Source organism: Corvus kubaryi, unplaced genomic scaffold (genome assembly GCF_017639235.1).
Source record: "Corvus kubaryi isolate FWS band 111438036 unplaced genomic scaffold, C.kubaryi_AGA036_p1.0 37334, whole genome shotgun sequence".
Classification (NCBI taxonomy): Eukaryota; Metazoa; Chordata; class Aves; order Passeriformes; family Corvidae; genus Corvus; species Corvus kubaryi.
Window position 1 is genome coordinate 25,946,090 of NW_024581108.1, and position 19,879 is coordinate 25,965,968.

The following is a 19,879-nucleotide window of genomic DNA, read 5'->3' on the forward strand; positions in this document are numbered from 1 at the left end:
CACCCTCCTGTCAGGGGCTTGTGGAGAGAGTGAAGGTCCCCCCGTTCATGGGTCAGGGCCAGAGAGAGACTTCAGGGTGCAGAGCCTTAAACCACAGCAGGTGGGGAGCTGCGTCCCAGTGCCACCAGTGCCGTGCTCCCTTTCTCCAGAGGATCCTTCCCTCTCCACCCCAGTGCTGCACACGTGTGCCATGCTGCAGATGGCTCAGCAGCCCCAGGCTGCTCCCTTTGTGGGCAGCAGCAGTCAGGCAGGTGCCACAGTTGGCACTTGCCAGCTGGAGAGCAGTAGCCAAAGGTTTTTTTGAAGGAAAGCGGTAAAATCCCAATACCAGATCCAGTAAGAAAGCACGAGGAACCATCGGCACTGCTCAAACGCTAATTGGGACCTTGGAGAGCTGGCTGCAGCACGCCATCTGGGCAGACCTTAGAGGCATTTTCCAGCAAGGTACCAGCACAGCAGGTACCAGCCAAGGCTCTTGCCCGGCCTCAGCGCTCTTTCCGTGCACCATGCAGCTCACTCCGTGCGCTGGCTGCTGCTCAGCAGACGACCACAGGCCTCCTTCCCCTGGAGGCAGCTGTCTCCAGAGCTCAGTACATTAGAGAGTCTCCTTGACACTGATAGACAAGTTGTCACAGAGCTGTTTGGCTCTCGGAGGGAGCTGCAGAGAGCTCTGCCCATGTAGCTGGCTCGTGACAAACGGCCCAGGGTGCTCATTTGCTTGCTTGCTGATTACTTTGCCAATTAATACCTTTGCTCCCCATACCTGCACTGCCACGGCTGCACAGCACCGAGTCCCACATGCCCCAGGGCAGCAGCTCTTCTGACAGCAAGAAACTCAGATGGGCACGAAGATCAGAGACCTTCTGCAACAGCTTCTCTGTCCAGCAGACAGCGACATGAACAACGTTTCCCAGCCCAGGAGGATCTTCTCCAGCCCCCACCAAGCCCTGGGCTCCAGGCAGCGCTCCTTCCCCAGCTGGCAGCACCGCCTTTCTCCCAGCTCTGAACGCAGCGTGCAGAGTCAGCTTGGGCTCGGGGGCACGGCTGAGCCTCCAGCTGGGGATGAACAACTCACCTGAGAACTCACTCCTCTTGTCCATCATGGCTGCTGGCTTTTGAGGGTGTTTGGGTAAAACCCTTGCCCATAACTGCCCATGACTCCTCAGATGGATTTTCAAACTAGATAGATGCCTAGCTTAAACAGAAGTTGATGAAAACATTTATATTAGTAAGAATTAAACATTTCCAGAAAAAGTAAGCCTTGGGAAAATCCCGGTGAGCACCTGGCTGCACCTTTAGGAGCCCATCATCTTTTACATCGTGTCTGTCAGTGACAAGAACTGTCTGCCTTTCCTCGTCACACCGGTATAAAATCCCAGATAAAATTCCACAGAAGATGGTGAGGGAAAAGATGCATTCAAAGCTGACTGGTTTTAGTGAACACCAGCCAATGGACCTGGAAGGTCGCTGAGACCACCTGGCTGCCAGCCCACAGTCCTGTCTGGAGCAGTGGGGTGTGAGCAGCCCAGGCACTGAGCAGGGGGTGACTCACAGGTGCAGCCAGAGCTCCCCTCTGCCCAGTGAGGTGTCCATACCATGCACAGGCTGGTAAATTGGGAATCTTATGCTTGGTTATTGTCGAAACGAGGTCATTCGAATCTCCTGAATTCGAATGATGGAATTCTGGCATTTACATTGTAACAACAGTTTTCCCCTCCCTTCCATTTTTTACATGTGCAGATGGTTCTGACACATGCTACCAAATGCTTTTTTGTGGATGTAGGTTTTTGGGTTGGTTTTTTTTCCCTTTGCAAACCAGAAAGGTGCTCTAGGAATCCTAATGCATGAATTGTCTGTTCTCCAACTTAATGAAGCTGGTGCTAAGTTCCCAAGCGAGAGCCACCAGGAAGCTTTCCACCATATATGCTCAAGACAGAGCTTTTACATATGAAGTGAAACAGCAATCTCAGTGCTGTTCCAGCCCAGCAGGGAAAAGGGAGGCTGTGGCACAGCTGGCAGCACTGGCACAGCACCACCTTGCTGCTCAGCAGGGCTGTGGCAAGAGCAGGAGTCCGAAGCCTGAGCTGCAGCAGCGCAGCAGAATGGCAGCAAGGAGAGGAGAGCTGTCCTGGGGGGAGCACACCCAGAGATCCCTCCAACTGCACATCCTTGAGTGAACCAGCTGGCACAGCACCATCCCAGCCTTGTTCTCAGACTGGGGATTTCTCATCAGAGACCTCCCAACAGAAGGAACTGCTTCTAGCACCTTCCAACCAGAAAGTACTGCCTTCAGTTATTGTCTTACCTCAACAAACACAGCAATTCAGAAGAGGAGGGTTCCCCAAATCAGCCTCAGCTCTTACCAACCACATCAGGAGAGTCCCCAGCAGACTCTCACAAGCGTGCTCAAATCATGAGCTGAGCTCACCCTGATTTTTCCTGGGAGAAGAGAGGGTAAGTGCTGGGAAATAGGGGTTTATCCCAGTTCTATCACTGCTCTGGGGTTGGCTCAGAATCCATCACAGATATCTGGGTGATGGTGGGGATGGCAGTGACCAAGGGTACAGGTGACTGAGGTGCGGCTTCCTGCAGAGACAAGCAGAGCAAACCCCTGAGTTCTGCTGCAAAGCGCTCTGAGCACCCAAACCTCAGGCTGAAAATAAGCCAGGAAGGGAGTTCTGGAGGCACCACACACAGACAGGAGTCCAGGCAGGAAGGAGGGAAACACCTTTTCCTTTTCTTTTGTTCTACCACCAGCAGAGTGCCAGACCAAATTCATGCTGCGATTGTGTCATCTCCTCCTCCTCCCAGGTGCGAGCAGCTGATTCGCTGCCCTCAAACACGTCTCAGCCACATCCCAGCTCGACTGCACAGCTGAGGCACACCCTCTCCTACAGCAGGAAGCTGCTTGGGCATATCAAACGGGGCTAAATAGGAAGACCAAAACACTTAGATGGTAGAAATTCCCCAGCTGGACTCTCTGCTGGTTTTATTACGACTCCATGTCTGGAGAGTTTCGTGATATCATATTTTATAGAATATTGGGTAAAGGTGACAACAGGAGAAACAGTGAGGAAAATGAGAATAACCTCAGGAAAAAAAAAAAAAAGCAGATTACTGATCATAAAACTGAGACAGTTACAGATTTAAAATGAAAGTTTGGTTTAATTTCTCATGTTCTCCAGTCTCACAGGTCCCAGACAGAGTCTCTGTTAGACTATTTGAAATATTTGATTGTTAGGTTTTCCAGAAAAATATGAAAAGTTTTAGCTCCGAATTTATCCAAGACATATTCTTTTACCTTCACAATGAAAATGCACAAGATGGAAACAGCCTGGTTGAGCAGGTCCCAGCACAATACAGCAGTCATCCTGCCTCCCACAGAACGGAAAGAGGGCTTTTGCTCCTTGAGCCATCCCATTGGAAGGATGGGGCAGACATGATGTGTCTGTAACCACTACTTTTGAGGGCTAAAAAAAGTTAATTAGAACTTCTGAAACAATGAGACATCCAATTTTTCAAATATGATTCATCCTGTGTCTGCACAAGTCTCCTGAGGGTCATTTTCATAGTAAATTAATCTCTCTAATGTCAGACTGAAGTTATCAGCAGTGGCACCATGGCCACAGTGGTGGCAGCAGCCGTGGCCGTGCTGCAGAGGCGTGGGGGCGACACTGATGATATTGAGCCTGACAACACAAAAAATTAGTTCGAAATTAAAATAGCTCAAATGACACCAAATGCAACAGAGGCTCTTTCAGCCCCTGGCCATGTCTCTGGCCACAAGCTCTGTTCCTTCATCCTTCCATCTGGAACGGATGAGAATAACACCACTGGAGTGTCCTGCAACACTCCGGAGGTGCTGCTGGAAAGTGCTGGAGACCAGGACAAAATCCCTGATTCCTGCTGCTCCCAGCTGTGGAGACGGGAGCTGCAATGACTGTTCCTAGGGCCTTCTAGGGAGAGGGGGGATGAGGGAGGACCTGACCAGCCAACACGTCCCCATTGGACACACAGTGACCACGCCTCCCTGGCTTCCCATCACTCAGCCACGGAGGAGACAGGCCCTGATGCTGCTGAATTAAACACTATTTTCTTCAGCTTGCCTTCAAGCACCGAGTACTGCAGCTGGAGGTCCTGAGCTCTGTTCAAAAGGGAGATTTCAGCAGTCACAAAATGCATTGGGAGTTGGGTAAATAAAATATAGCGAGTAGCTGTTCCAGCTCCTCAACAGCCTTTGCCTTGGAGATCACCGTTCTCTTTTATGGAGCTCTAAGCCATTCCCCGAATACATCCTGGAAGTAAATTTGTCTGCTGCCTGCTTGCAAGCAAGTCAGATAATAGTTCATATTTTTCTTGGCAAGATGAACTTAATAACTGGGTTCTAGCAAATATACTCTGGGATTTATACCCTCATTTCATATGCCATCAAAATTCTACAATATTTGACCAAATTTTTCTTTTTTGGCAAGCACTCTTGCCAGGAAGTTCATTAGCCAAGATTTGCAAAACTGGAGGAAAAAATCAACATTAGCACAGGCAGAGCAAATTCATTTGCTGATTAACGCAGGGATTGCTGGTATTTTCTTTAGCCCCAGTTGTCACTGGCAATACACAGGATGTGGCAACTCTTGAATCTCAAAGCCTTTAGCGTCACTCACAAACCAGGCTGAAATGATGGCCAGCCTGGAAATTCATTAAGCACAGGGAGGCACTTTGCTGAAGAATCCAATATTAACTCTCATTAAAAAAAAAGTAACAATTAAAAAAAAAGACATGTGGCCTTTTTGCTCCTGCATTTTCAGTTTGGCTGGCAGCCTGGCCCCCTTCTTCCCAGTTCCCACTGCTCCCTCAGGCAGCAGCACAGGCTCCCTCCAGCACCCTCATGGTCCATCTTGGCTGGAGAGGTGGGACCTCCCTGGGCAGCTCAGCATGCCCCTGAGCTCCTGTTTCACGGGCTCAGTCACCTGTCCCGCCCCAGGACACAGAGCCTGCACGGTGCCCTGGGGTCGGCACCGTGTCCTGGGACAGTGGGGTGATGTCCCTCTCAGTCCACCTGCGTGGCGTTACCAACCCAGCAGGTCAGGCAGCAGATGAGGGTGTTGGGGGGTCCAACCAGTTCCCCTTGCAGGTGTTTGTTCAACAGGCGCCTGCTGGTGAGGTTGGCAACCACATCAGAGGCTCCCTCCTCCATCACCCACCTGATTTGAAAGAGTGATGCCACTAAGGGAAGGAAGCACCAGCACCACGATCAAACATGCAGAGATATTTCTGGCAGCCACATTCAGTGCTGGGAACTTCCTGGCAGCAAATGCCCTGTGGACAAAACATGAGCAAACCCAACCCCTCCCTGAACTAATGTGCTCACCCTCATTGTGATGCTCAGCAAAAGCTGGTCTAAATAAACAAGAGTTGTGGATCTACAGGAGATTACTGAGACTCCACAGAATCTGTGTGGGACACTTATTCAAAAGTAAAATTCCCATTTGCCTTAAACTTAATTCTCTTAAAAAATGTATTATAGTAAAGCGGTATCTTTCAGCCTTCTTAGGACTGGGGCGCACTCGGAGCTGTCAGGGTGATGGAGTTGAGTGCGCAGAGCCGCACACCACTGTGGGCAACCAACTTCTCTTGGATTCACTTTCAGAGCAAACCCCAGGCCTCCTGAAACAGTCTTAAAAATGCCTGGCTGAGGCAGAAAAAACCCACATCAGTGCCAGGAAAGCTTTTGCATTAATAAATCTATGTTAACTGCTAATTTGGATATTTTCCCTCCATGTCCCACCCAGGTGGGGGATCAATACCCCAAGGCTGGTTGGCTTTTAGTAGGAAATAAATAGACGTACAGATCAGTATTTTGCAGACTTCATAGAAGTCTAGCAAGTTACATTTTACTATTTTAAAACCCCTCCCAGCCATGGACTTTCCCACTACATTCACAGAACTTACGCATGAGGAGAAGGCACATTTAAATCCTGCGGATGAGAAGTGGATACACAATGTGTAGTGCCAGTACATCACATCACGCTGCCTTGGCAGCACCAGACACTGTGTCAGGAGGAAAATCCTGCCCCATCCACGCTGCTGCAATGGTCCCAGCTGCACTGACAACGTAAAAACCAGTTTAAATCCTGGAGGCTGAGTGAGTTGTGCACTTGTTGCGCAGGGGTTGCAGATGAAGCAGCACAGAAGGAAGCAGAATGACCAGTCCTCCTTCCGACCAGTGTCCAAGGCCAGGCTTAGAGCAACTCAGTCTGATGGAAGGTGTCCCTGCCCGTGGCAAGGGGGTGGAATGAGATGAGATTTAATGTCCCTTCCAATCCAAACCAGTCTGTGATTCTATCATTCCATGAACCAGAGACATCCAAGCAGTTGTGCCAACAGTCCTCCCAGGGTGACCAAGCACTCAGTGCCATGTCAGAAACATTCACCATTCCTGAGACAGACACACACCCACCAGAGCCCAAGAGCAGCCCTGCCAACCACCACCACCCTCCTCCTGTAATTACAAAACAAACTATGCAACAAAATAAATGAGGTTGGTAATTTGTTATTGTTCTGCTGCTCCAGCAGCATGCTGAGGGTTGTAAATTAGGTCCTGTATTAAAAATGACAGAATCACTGTGAGTCCTACACAGAGAGGAGGATTTCACTGAGGTCTTTGTGCATCTCAGCATTTGCACACAGCAACAACATAGAGGGAAACAGCAACACAGAAACACTGAGAGGCCACAATGCTGCTTAATAATGCACAGGAACAGAAATCAGAAGGGGAATTATTACATGGGTGGAGTGTGTGTTGGTGCAGGATCCTGACAGTGGCAGCAAGGCAGGAAGATGAGGTGAGGTAGCACCAGGTCCCCAGGCAGTGGGCAGACAGCAGAGGGTAGCGGGCAGTGGGCATCCTGAGAAAGCCACATCCCCACAGGGATCCATCCTGAGCTCCACTGCAGCTCTTGGAGGAGCAAGTTTGAGCCATCCTCAAACAGGTGCATCACCTCTCTGAAGGCACTGTGTCACCCTGGACCAAGGGGCACAAGGAGCCCATAAACAGACAGAGGCAGTCAGAGCCGTCACCTGTGCAGCACCCTGGGGAGCAGAGCACCCAGTGCGTGCCAAGGGCAGCAGAAGCACAGCAAAAGGGAACATGGGGACAAAATCCTGGCAGGTCGGGAAGATGCTGGGACTGCAGAGCAACGCAGCCAGAACAATCTGATAAGCCTGGAAAGCAATAACTGAAGTGCTGTCTGTCTGAAACACACAGAGCAGCAGATCAGACACTGCTTGTTTACGAAGCTTTGCACTTCCCCAAGGGCTTTACTCGGGGTGATTCCACACTCTAGGGCAGGATTTCCCTCCCTCCCTCCGTTCTGCCGAGCACACAGCCCTGTATGTATTATTGAACTCCTCGTTTGCCACGCGCTCTGGGTAATGGCAATCTGTGTGCTGAGAGGACAACCTGCCGATTACTCAATTTCCATGTGCATTATTAACGTGGCACATCGAGTACACACACATCAACAGCCCACGGAAAACCCTGTTTGCTTTAGACTCACACATTATGCAAAGCAAAGAAATTATTACAAAGAGGCCTTCCCCCCATTTGTTAGCAGGTTCAATTACGGGGCCACTTAACCTGTTTTAATGTTTATCTCCTTCTTGCTCCACGTGAAAGCTTTATTGCCAGTGCTACAATCATATAAATATAAGCTAAAGCTTGAGACTGCTGAAAAGTTTTGGCTTCAGAGCTGAAGTAGAGGAGCACAGCAAGAGTTACTGAATGGGAAGGAAGCCGGTGTGCACCGTGCTGTGGGTGGATACATCTCTGATGCCATTGTAGGGGACAAATTAACTCCTCTGTTTAATTAAAGGAGAAAATTTTGGTTTAGCTCTTCTGATGCCAGCATGACACCATGAGAGTTAGCACGGCCCCTGTCCCCTGGCACAGCGCAGACAGCTTGGTAAGAGAGTCTATCTTTGTATTTGCCTCTATCAGTCACACATATCCAGGTGTGTACAGGTTGGTAGAAAATATGGCCACATCTAATTTCTTTCCAAATCAAACAGAAGCTTTCAGGCACTCTGCGCTATTTCCTCAGCAAGAAGCAGAACTGCACTGAAGGTACCTACTGCCCCAGCCCTGCAGCCACAGTCCACGGCTTACAAACACCTCTGGGTACCAGGCTCACCAGGAACCCCCCCGGCCGCTGCTGGAGGTGCACACGGACAGATCAGCCCCGGGCTGGTTTCATTATGGGGTGTAGGTTAGAAATTAAACACATCAGACTTCAGCAGCTCTTTGACCACACTATTTTGGAACGGCCACTACAGCTTGGTCATACATAAAATAAATGCATGTGAAAACTTCAGGAAACTCATCAAAGTAGCACCAATATTTCAGTCTGACTCAGTGCCTTCCATGCTGTTCCTTGACTCTCTTTTAGACTTCATTCTTCCAAAGATTTAAACAGGTGTTTAATAAAGTGCACTCAAGGGAAGCAGTCAGGATGTGCTACAGGAGCTGCCTCAGCCTAACAAGGTACCATGGACTCAGATGAAACACAGCACACACAAAATACATGAAAACTTTTTCCTAAATTTGAAAGGGACATCCATTTAACAAGACTCAGAGATGCCATCATGATTTAGTAGAACAATTCAGATAAAATTAAAATTTTCAGTAGACTTACTCAATCACACTCTCTTTACATATGTAGAAGAGAAAGATCTACTTATTTGTTCAACACTTCACTTTTCAAAGAGTAACATAAAAAGTGAATTGATAAGTAGTGAAAGCATTAACAGTCATATAAAGATTATTACTCTGGTGCTTGGTCATACAATTAAATTTAATGTTTGTTTCTCTGTCTCTGTACAAAATGATAAGATTTCCCTTGTGAATATCTAAGCAGTGACTGATAACATGAGGACAACTGCTCTGGGTGGCCAATGCAATTCATTACTAACTATGCATGTCATTAAAACTAAATTTTGCAATTACCTTAAGTGACTTCAAATGATAAGCAAGAAGGTAATATTTAGGTGTGATTACAATAAAGATGCATAAAACCATCCCCAAACCAGGTCACTCATTAAAAAAAAAAAAAAAACCAAAAAAACCAAAATCAGAACTCATTTGAATAATACTGAGATGTAAAGCTGCATTCATTTTTTGTTGTGTGTTCTCTCATGGACTGTAATAAAGGTGTGATTACATCCAGAGATATGAATTTATAGTTCTCATTTCTGGATAAAACAGCCAGGAAGGCATTAATAACAACTGAGGATCAACCAAAAGCAGAAATGCTTTCTGAAAAAGGGGTAATTGAGAAACAGAAAACTAGACACCTACAACAAATGGTTCTTGAGAGAGAGACATTATTTCTGAAATATGTTGACTGTTATCTAATTAAATAGAAGAAAACATCCCGGTGGTTGGACTGCCAGAACCCAGCATCACAGTTGTTGCTGAGGAGTGCTCATTAGCCAGAGGAGCCGTGTTGTGTTAGAGCAGCTGTGTGTGCGCTCCGGAGGAGCGCAGGGGCTCAGTAACATTCCCCCCTCGGGAGACAAGGAGCGCCTCTCAGAGCAGCCGAGTTGGAAGACGCCAGGGCTGTGGCACAACCGACCAAACCATTTAACACAGATCCTTTCTCTCACTCACGCTGGAATGTCCGCGGAATACATTACTCGCTACTTTCTCCAGTTACTTGACCAGCCTGTGAAGTTCCAGATGTCTGGATTAAACCATCAGTCTCCAGTGTTGGCAGCAATGATCACCCCATCCCCTGCTTCACCGTTTCACCGACTCACACAAAAACTCGGTGATAGCCCTGACCGCAGCTGGGGCTAATGAGAAATCAGGGACACCCAACAATAGGAAGAAGCTGATCCAATTTAAGTCTCGTCAGCTGTAATTGCACTGTGCTAATGACCAGGCTTGTCCTCCCAGCAAAGTCGGGTTCTGTGGTGCTCCCCGGCATGCCTGGTTCTCAGGGCTGCTGCCACATCCTGCAGGCACCAGGTGCTGGTGTAACACTATTTCTGCCTGGTTTTCCAGCCCAAGCTTTTCCTTTCCATTCATTTCACCACTGCATCCGTGTATACCCTGGCCTCACAGCAGCAAACCACCACTGCAGAGACAGCTCAGCACTGCCATGCTTATTGAATCCATTGAATGCTTCCTTGATCACCTGAACTGTTGGTGATCCACACTTACTTAATGTCCCCAGGAGATTCAGTTCATCAGGGTGGTACAATATGTGATCTACAGGATGTGACTGGTGCTGTTAAATTGACTACAAGATAATTAGATGCTAATGTCACCATTGTGTCAAGATGACAAGAATGTCACCCTCTACCACATCTGTGTAATTTCTGAGTGACTGCAATGACACCTTATAGGTTGTGTAAGGCACCCTGATGACATGATTGCAGGGTTGCCCCGTGCAGGGTGGGCTGTTGAGGCGTGAGCAGGCACCATGATCACTGCAGGGCTGTAACACTGTCTCACCTACCACATCACAAAGCTTGCAGCCGAGGGTGAGGACATAAATTCTGGCCTCGAACATGTTAATTAATGTCCTCCTGAAGAATGAGGACACAGCCTGGGATATTCCTCTACACTGCCTATTTAAAAGCCAAACACACATAGAATTATAGAATCACAGACTGGTTTGGGTTGAAAGGGGCCTTAAAGTTCATCCAGTTTCACCCCCCTTCCATGGGCAGGGACACCTTCCACTATCCCAGATTGCTCCAAGCCCCATCCAACCTGGCTTTAAACACTTCCTGCCACAGCTTCTCTTGGCAACTTGTGCCTCACCACCATCACAGAGAAGAATTTTTTCCTGGTATCTAATCTACACCTACTCACTATTAGCGTGAAGCAATTCCCCCTTGTCCTGTCAATCTAGGCCCTTGTCAATAGTCCCTCTCCATCTTTCTTGTCAACTCCCTTCAGGTACTGGAAGGCCACAATGAAGTCACCCTGAAGCTTCTCTTCTCCAGGTTGAACAATCCCAATTCTCTCAGCCTTTCACAAGACAGCATATCACACCCATGAGGAAAGATCATGATGCTTTATGTTGAAATATTAAGGAAGAAATAAGAAACTGCCCTACTTGATGCAGCCCAGTCTGCACATCTCTGGTCCCAGGGTTTGCTTTCTCAGCTCTCTCCCGGGCCAGACACCTGGATTTTTTTCCAAGGTGGATTTGGGTGACAACTCCTTGCACTGGAGCCTCCTCTGGGGAGCCCTGTCTCCTCACACCTGCAAGTCCCCTCAGCCATGGGACCCCAACACCAGCCCCTGCCAGGGCAAATGGGGAAAGCCCAGACAGCAGCAAACACCTGATGTGACAAGGAGAGCTATTCACAAGGAATTCCACGCTGTCAGCAAGGACTTCACATGGATGATTCCATCTCAGCCTCCCCAGTGAAACAGCTGCTATAAAAGGCTGCAATAGAAGATTTCAACGGCCTTTGCAGCATATGGACCAAGACCAGCTCCCGTCCCATGTGGTCTAATGAGAGGGTAAATGAGAGTTCAGCACCCACCATGCATCCATACCTTCTGCTTTTATGAGATCCAATATGTAGAAACTGTTCTCTTCTCTACCACAAACCTGAAGTCATTTTAATCTCAGCTGGATCTTATCAGCCGTGATGTACCCATCAGCTCTTTGACACAGAAATCAAGGAAAACACTCGAAAAAAGTAGACAGACATAATATGAGAGAGGAAGGGGTTATCTATAAAATATTATGAACTTTAAATGCACAAATATATTCCAGAATCCCCTTCTTTTTTTTTTTTTTTTTTTAACAAAAAGTTGTTGCAGACAGATGTCCGGTTCAGAACAGATCATCAGGAGCAGCCCCATGGCCTACAACAAACCCATTCCTACCTCCCCTGGCCTTGAAGTTAATTGGGGAGTCAGTATTGGCCTTGGTGTTTTAATTATACTCTGAAAAAGTTCCCTAATTAAGGACATGTAGAAAGGATATGGACACTTAGAAGTGCAGACAATCTCTGTTCTAACAAATCCATTTTCCTGTGGTTTGTGAGATCTGGGCACGTGCATCACCTCCAGCTCCCGTCCAACACCTCCAGCTCCCGTCCAACACCTCCAGCTCCTGTCCAACACCTCCAGCTCCCGTCCAACATCTCCAGCCCTCATCCAACACCTCCAGCCCTCATCCAACACCTCCAGCTCCTGTCCAACACCTCCAGCTCCCATCCAACACCTCCAGCTCCCGTCCAACACCTCCAGCTCCTGTCCAACACCTCCAGCTCCCATTCAACACCTCCAGCTCCTGTCCAACACCTCCAGCTCCCGTCCAACACCTCCAGCTCCTGTCCAACACCTCCAACTCCTGTCCAACACCTCCAGCTCCCGTCCAACACCTCCAGCTCCTGTCCAACACCTCCAACTCCTGTCCAACACCTCCAGCTCCCGTCCAACACCTCCAACTCCCGTCCAACACCTCCAACTCCTGTCCAACACCTCAAGCTCCCGTCCAACACCTCCAGCTCCCGTCCAACACCACCGGCTCCCGTCCAACACCTCTGGCTCCCATCCAACACCTCTGGCTCCCAGGGACGTGGCCTGTGCCCCCAAACACCATTTATCCATGCATGTGACCAGTTAGGTACATAATTACCACTTTATATTCACTCTCAGCTGGAGCTTTTGGGTGCTGGGCATGTTCAGAGGCTTGACACTAAAACATGCAGAGCAGTGCATTAAGGCATCAAAAAGGGTAACTTAAAAGTCATTGCCATGGCTACATGACAACTTATTTTGCAGTATAATATGTTCTATGAAATATGTATGATCCTATTCGATATATATCATTTGTTTTTAGCATTTCATTTCTGATAATAGGCTTTTAATGATAATCATGGTCTTGTAATGATTGTAATAATTAGACTCTTATAAATCAACAAGTTTTATGTTAAATATGCTGAAATCCTTTAAAAATATTTATTTTTCTCTGTGCTTTAGAAAGTGCTTTGCTCTTTTGCAGTGTCTGGAATCTCTTTACAGCCACATTAAAACGTCTTCTGGGAGCCTCACTTCCGTCTCTGGCTGCCAAAGGCTCCTCATGTCTTTTTCTTCTTCCTTTAAGCGTGTGATAAAGACAAGAAATCAAGCACCCATTTTTTTGCATCGAAATGTAACTGAGAACATTCTTTATCTTTTTACTAACCAGAAACCATTATGGGACTAAATCTTGGCGATGAACTTGTAAACAAGGGTCTCAGAACAGCAACACAACACTGAAGTTGTTCCATACCCATCAGCTCCCAGCACTGCTGGTTCCTGAACGTCCATACAACCAACAGTAGCTCTTCGTAGACTTTGCTTTTTTTCTTTCAGAGCCAATATTAGGCAGCTTTGTAATTTATAACTTCCCCATTCTTCAAAAAACCCACATCTTTCAGTCTTTCTTGGTAAAAAATATTGAGAGCTTTCAGTAAGGTCATCTATCCAGAAGGGAAACCTCATGGTTCATTCGATCTTGCAGCGCCCCAGATTACACAGGGAGGTTTAATTATACATCTAACAGTTACTCACACATTTCGACACAGCTTCATTAGACTTTTATTAAAGGCAGGGATTGAAAAAGATAATTATTTGTAATTCTTTCTACTTTTTTCTAACTTTAAATGGAAAACTAGATGCTGTGGAAGTGTTCCCACATGTCTGCCCACCAACACAGACCTGACCCATGTCCTCTGTTGGTCACGCAAGAGTCAAGATGAATTGTTTTTCAAATAAATGGGAAATACAGCAAAAAGATTGAAATGAACAGCACTATGCCTCGTGCCTGCCCTGCTGCCTGCACCCCTGGAGCCTGCCCTGCACACTCTCGACAGCAGGATGACCAGGAGACAGAAGGCACATTTTGGCCTGGCCCAAAGCCAGCACATTTGGCCAATGTATGTTCTAACATTTTCAATTAAGAAAAACTCAGTTTAAGCAATAACTATAAGAGATCCCCTCTATATAGTAACAATGGAAGCAGAACATTGTCACAACTGCCCATGGCAACAACTTGAACAAAAATGGGTTAGAGGGGAAAAAACATAATTAGGATGAGACACACATGCCTGACTCTGAAAGAAAGCAAGAAAGATAGTTTGTGCCTAATGCATTAGAGAAATTGCTCCAGAAGAGCTCAGCGAGTCCCAGGCTTATCTGTCACACACAGGACACGGCACACGGGCTCCAGGGGTTGGAGGAGTCCCATGGGCATGAATCGGCTGCAGCAGCCAGTGGGAGCCGTGTCAGCACCGGGCTGACTCCTCCTCACAGGCACGTGAAATACGCCTCACCTTTATCCATGAGGGATGCTTGGAAAAACGGAGCTGGAGAAGAGCATGAGCATCACCAGGCACCCCAGCTGCCCCGGGGGGATTGCTCCAGGCCACTCCCTGAGCAGACAGCAACACAGGGCAGCAGTTGCCTACCTGGTTGACCAGGAGCACTGACCTGTCCCAAAAGCAGAAGAAAACCTCTCTTCTTTCCCTGTTTCCTTCCCTTTCTTTGACAAAAAATTCCCAAAAGACATTTGTACAACCAATAGACAATAATATATTTATAGCAAATAAGTGCAACAGAAACAAAAGCGATGTATTAAAGGAAAAAAGTGCAGTATTGAAAAGGGAAAGTGCTGGGAATGAACAGAAAATAAGAATATTGAAACTGCTGCCAGGAGCAGTACAAAATAATCATTCCTGTCTTCCTGCATCAGCATCACTGTTCAGGGAGCACACCTGGAGAATGCAAAGCCAGTTTTTGCGACAAACCCCTCATTTCCATACAAGTACAAAGCTACAAGGTCAGACCTCAATGGGTGCCAGGAGTCAGCCCTGCTCAGGGTCCCCCCAGGCTGGGGCCAAGGTGAGCCCTGGGACTGAGCCACAGCCCAGCTGAACTGCAGCACGAAGCCACCACCCTCGCCATGGCAACCCAAGGGCAGATCTTAAATAGCGGCTTAAATAGCAAAGAAAAATCCCAAACATTTAAAAACAAACAATCAAGGGGAAAACCCCATCAAAACAAAAAAACCTAAACACTTCTGAGGTGCATTTGCTATCAGGGAACTTGGATCCAATCCTATCAAGCCTACTAAAAGTATCAGCACGTTCAGTGTAAAGCCTGGCTTAGAGGTTTTCACATTCTTGAAGGAACAAACCAGCCCCACACCCCTGTCTTGCTCTTATGCGTCTCAGGCCCAAAAAATACACTACAGTCAGAAACAGAGACTTTCTCCCACTCACTGAACCCTCCAGTGGAGTCTTCCTACTGAACTCCTCCACTCTGCTTCTCACCAGACATTTCTCAAAGACTGATTTACACTAGGAGTAATAGTTGTCAAATATTTGGTGATTATATAAAAAATAGAAACTTGTACACAACATTGTAAGGATAATACATTGGACTTTATGCAAGCATTTCCTCCACACTTTTTGAAGATTTTACTGTGGTTGGGGTAGGGTTCGTTTTTTAAAAAAAGACTGAATGTATGGTGCCATCTCCTGGACAGCATAACCTAATCCAGCAACAGTTAAGTGTTTTTCTCAAAAAACTCTGAGAGGTGATCGATTTTACTTCCCTACAGTTCATAGAATCACAGACTAGTTTGGGTTGGGAAGAACCTTAAAGCTTATCCACTCCCCTCCACTGCACGGGCAGGGACACCTCCCACTGTCCCAGGCTGCTCCCAGCCCCAATGTCCAGCCTGGCCTTGGGCACTGCCAGGGATCCAGGGGCAGCCACAGCTGCTCTGGGCACCCTGTGCCAGGGCCTCATCACCCTCACAGAGAAGAATTTGTCCCTAATCTCCAATCTAAATCTCTCCTCTTTAGTTTAAAACCATCCCCCCCTTGTCCTATCACTATCTGCCAATGTAAAAAGTCACTTTCCCTCTTTTTCATAAGTTCCTTTAGAGACTGGAAGGAGCTCTGAGCTCTCCCTGGAGCTTTCTCCTCTCCAGGTGAACACCTCCAGCTTGCCCAGCCTGGCTCCAGAGCAGAGGGACTCCAGGCTTTGGACCATCTCCGTGGCCTCCCCTGCACTTGCTCCAGCAGCTCCATGCCCTTCCTGTGGTGGGGATCCCAAACCTGGGCACAGTGCTCCAGCAGTCCTGCAGTGCCAGAAAGGTGCCCAGCTTGCCCACTCCAAAGAAGGGGGAAGGCAACCTGACACCCAACCCATAATATGACAGCACAGCTTAGCTTCAGACTGTTTATATATATAGAGAGAGAGAGAGACTTCTTTTCTGGGCTTTTAAAATTTATTTCTAGCAGGTATCAATGTCATTTAATTTGAACATACTGCCCCGTGGGACTCATTAGCAGTTTCACAAACTGTCCAGGTACAAACACACAGCAGATAAAAGACAGAATCTTAAAATATTGTATGTATGCCTACAAAAATAATCCAGGTGAATGATGAAGGTTGTCAGGGAAGTGCTCAACCACATCAAACATTGAAAACATTCCTGAGATGGGCTGTTTAATTATTAAATAAATACCCTGAACTTCTGTAAATGTCAAACAGGAGAAATGATGGAATGCTATTTTTCCTAATCTGTTTCCCACTGTAATTATGGACTCTATACTCCAGCTAAAAAGATCATTTATCTTCTGCTAAGCATTTCAATTGCTTTGTCTCCAATAAATTGCAGATATTACCTCTGACAGGTAACTAAGCCCAGCACAGACACAGCTGATGTGCCTAGAAAATATTTAACATTTTTCTTACATATGACTTTTATAAAATGTTTATAAAATGTTCTATTTTTGTGAAAGCTTTTTTACCATATTATGTATTGCTAAAAAAATAATTTCTTATACCCAGAAAGACTAATTTTAGGGAGGGAAAGGTTATTTACAGGCAAATGTTCTGAACTGTATCCCCTTTTCTTATAATGCCACCAGTACAACATATATATACTAATATATAGTAGTATACAAATAACAACACATGTAAATTATTTTTCCATGAGCTGACCTGGCCACCGGCATGCAGTGGGGACATTTCCACTGTGACATGGATACACAGATAATTTATGCAAAATAAGCCCAAACCATAAGTAACTGCATGTGTGAGAACTGGGAAACTAATCAAGTAGAGACAGCGCTAATGAGGGTTGGCAGCCAGGAACAGCAGCTGTGCCAGGCGTGGGGAGAGAGGGGAGGGGGAACGGAGCGGGGCCGTGCACTGCAGATCCTGGGCACGGAGTCACAGGATCACTGAGGCTGGAAAACACCTCCAGGATCACTGAGCCTGCGCCCGATGCCCCCGTTGTCCCCAGCCCAGAGCACTGAGTGCCACCTCCAGCCCTTCCTGGGGCACCTCCAGGGATGGGCACTCCAAACCTCCCTGGGCAGCCCCTGCCAAGGCCTGAGCACCCTTTCAGTGAAGAAATTCTTCCTGCATGGCACAACCCAGCATCATACCTGTTTATATTTTGGCCCCTGAAGCATGTAGGTATTTCCTCCCATTTTATGCAGCATTTAAAATCTAGTTCTAAGAAAAGGGACCAGTAAGAGCACAGATTTGCAGCACTTATCAATGCATTTAATTCACCTTGAAATACCAGATACTTGCTGTTGTGGGTGGGATTACAGGAAATCTGAGCTAAATCAGAGACTATACTTTAGTCATTATTTTTTATTGCTATTTAAGCCAGGCAAAGCAGAGCAGCGGGTCTGGTGTTACAGGTCCATCACTGCTGAGAATAAATAGTTTCTCATTGTGCCTCTGCAAGAGCTTAGATTACAAAAATGACATCAAATCTCAGCACTTCCATAAATATTGAGCATATTCCATCTGAGGTGTCAGAGGGACTCAAGGTCTTCCACTGGCAGCACAGGTCACTGCTGCTCACACTGCAGGTGTGGGAAACCTCTTCCTCACACAGTTTGATGGAATTTGGTGGAATAACTGTGCTCAGAATCAAATGCCTGTGCTTTTTTTATTACTGCATTACTCTAGTACAGCAGCGAGTGAAGGGATACCTGTTCAGTGACAAATTTAGCTCGGATTGTGTCCTGTGTAATCACAACACAAGCGAGGCGCCAGCACTGTGGGGGCTGTAGTGGGGGGTGCACTGCCAGCAGACGGAGTGGGAGACACCCTGGCAATGCTGGGTCCAGCTCCCCAGTGCAAGAGAGAGAGATACTGCACAGTCCAGCGAGGGGCCACAAATATGAGGGGCCTGGAGAATCTGGGCTCTGAGCAGAGGCTGGGAAAGCTGGGACTGCTGTGCTGAGGCAGAGAAGGTTTGGGGGGATCTCACCTATGTGTACAGATACCAGCAGGAGAGAGCCAAGGAGATAAAGCCAGGCTCTGCCAGTGGTGCCCAGGGCCAAGACCAGAGGCCATGTCTACACACTGTCACAGAGAAGGGTCCCCTCGGATGCCAGAAGACACTTTTTCTCTGTAAGGTGGCCAAGTATCATAGGGAGATGGTGGAGTCTTTGTTGCTGAAGATACTCGGAATGCACCTGGACGTGGCTCTGGGTGGCCCTGCCTGAGCACTTTCCTGTTCCAGCCGACTGCTGCTCCCCCTCAGAGCTGTTCTGGTTTAACAGTGTGGCACTCAAAGTTTTTCCTATTGCAGACCAGAGCTTTGCTTTGACAGCTAATTCCTTCAGCCTCGCCTCTGGCATAACAGCTTTGTGGTGGAAGCTCAGGCAAAGGAAGTCTACTTTAAGAAGCGGCCTTGTGACTGTTACTGTACAGGATAACAGAAGCAGGCAGTGCTCAGAACTGGACTGAAGCACAGTTCATTCTTTCAGTGCAGCTTAAACGAAGTGAACTGACATGTAAATGTTTGTTTAACATTACTGAAATACCTAGTCTGAATTTTAAAAGATTTAAAATAATCCATATTTAAGCTCCGCAAAGTTATTCTATACAATATTCTATACAATATCCTGTACAATATACATAATTATTTAATGTATCTCAGCTGCTGTCAGCAATGAAAGCTCAGTACAAAAGAGCAGAGGTGTAGTTCCAACAGAACAGACCATCGTCCTTACTGGAGCGAGTAGAGAGCACAAGGAAGGATCAAACGGATCTTTGTGGTGTGCATTGCTCTGATTAGGACTGTTATCACCTGCATCACAGCAAAGCCTCACACTGAGAAAGCACAGTGAAGCATTTATCTTTTTTTCTTTAATCTTCTCTGTCAGTGGTTTACAATCATGAAAAACTATGGATTTGTCATACCTTTTTTTTTTTTTAACTTCATAAATTCTTTTTTTTTTTCTCAGTAGCTCCTATTGTGCTTTCACAGCTACTTTTTATTGTAAGATTTGTGTATAATGAGATCTTATCACGGCAAAGCCTTCTTCCATTCCTCTCTGATTGCATTTGGTATCCGTAATCTCAACAGACTGAATACAGACGGAATCCGCAGATCAAAACCTACAATACCCAAGGCAAGGAACCGCGGCGGGAAAAACCTTCAACTGGAAAAACCTTCCGCTATGTGACTCCTGCCAGTCGCTAACAGACAAAACACACGCTAACAGCCTGCAGCGAGTGCGGGTAAGTTCCGCTCACCAGTTCCCAGCCCTGCTCCGCGCTCCCAGCGCGCCCCGCAGGCTGCAGGTGCGGCCGGGAGAAGCACCAGCGGGGCGGGAATGGGCAGGGCAGGCGGAAACGGGCGAGCTCAAGCGCGGTCGGACTCTGTTTCTAACTGGATTAACAAACCGGGCGCCCGACTCCAACCCCCGCGAGCTCACGGAGCTGCCCCCGAGCCGCGCCCGCTCGGAGCGCGCAGAGCCGCCCCCGGCCCCGCCCGGCCCCCCGACCCCCCCGGACCCCCCCAGCCCCGCCCCCCCCTGCCCC

The 19,879-nt window shown here is 47.4% G+C and overlaps 1 protein-coding gene across 1 annotated transcript in view; it reads left to right on the forward strand.

The window, feature by feature from the left end:
- Window positions 1–3,619: 3,619 nt before the first annotated feature.
- Window positions 3,620–19,879, forward strand: part of FPGT (fucose-1-phosphate guanylyltransferase) — a 20,198-nt gene continuing 3,938 nt past the window's right edge. The window contains exon 1 of the mRNA XM_042031062.1: window positions 3,620–3,662. Coding sequence (XP_041886996.1) covers window positions 3,620–3,662 — 43 coding nt within the window. The remainder of the gene's footprint in view (window positions 3,663–19,879) is intronic.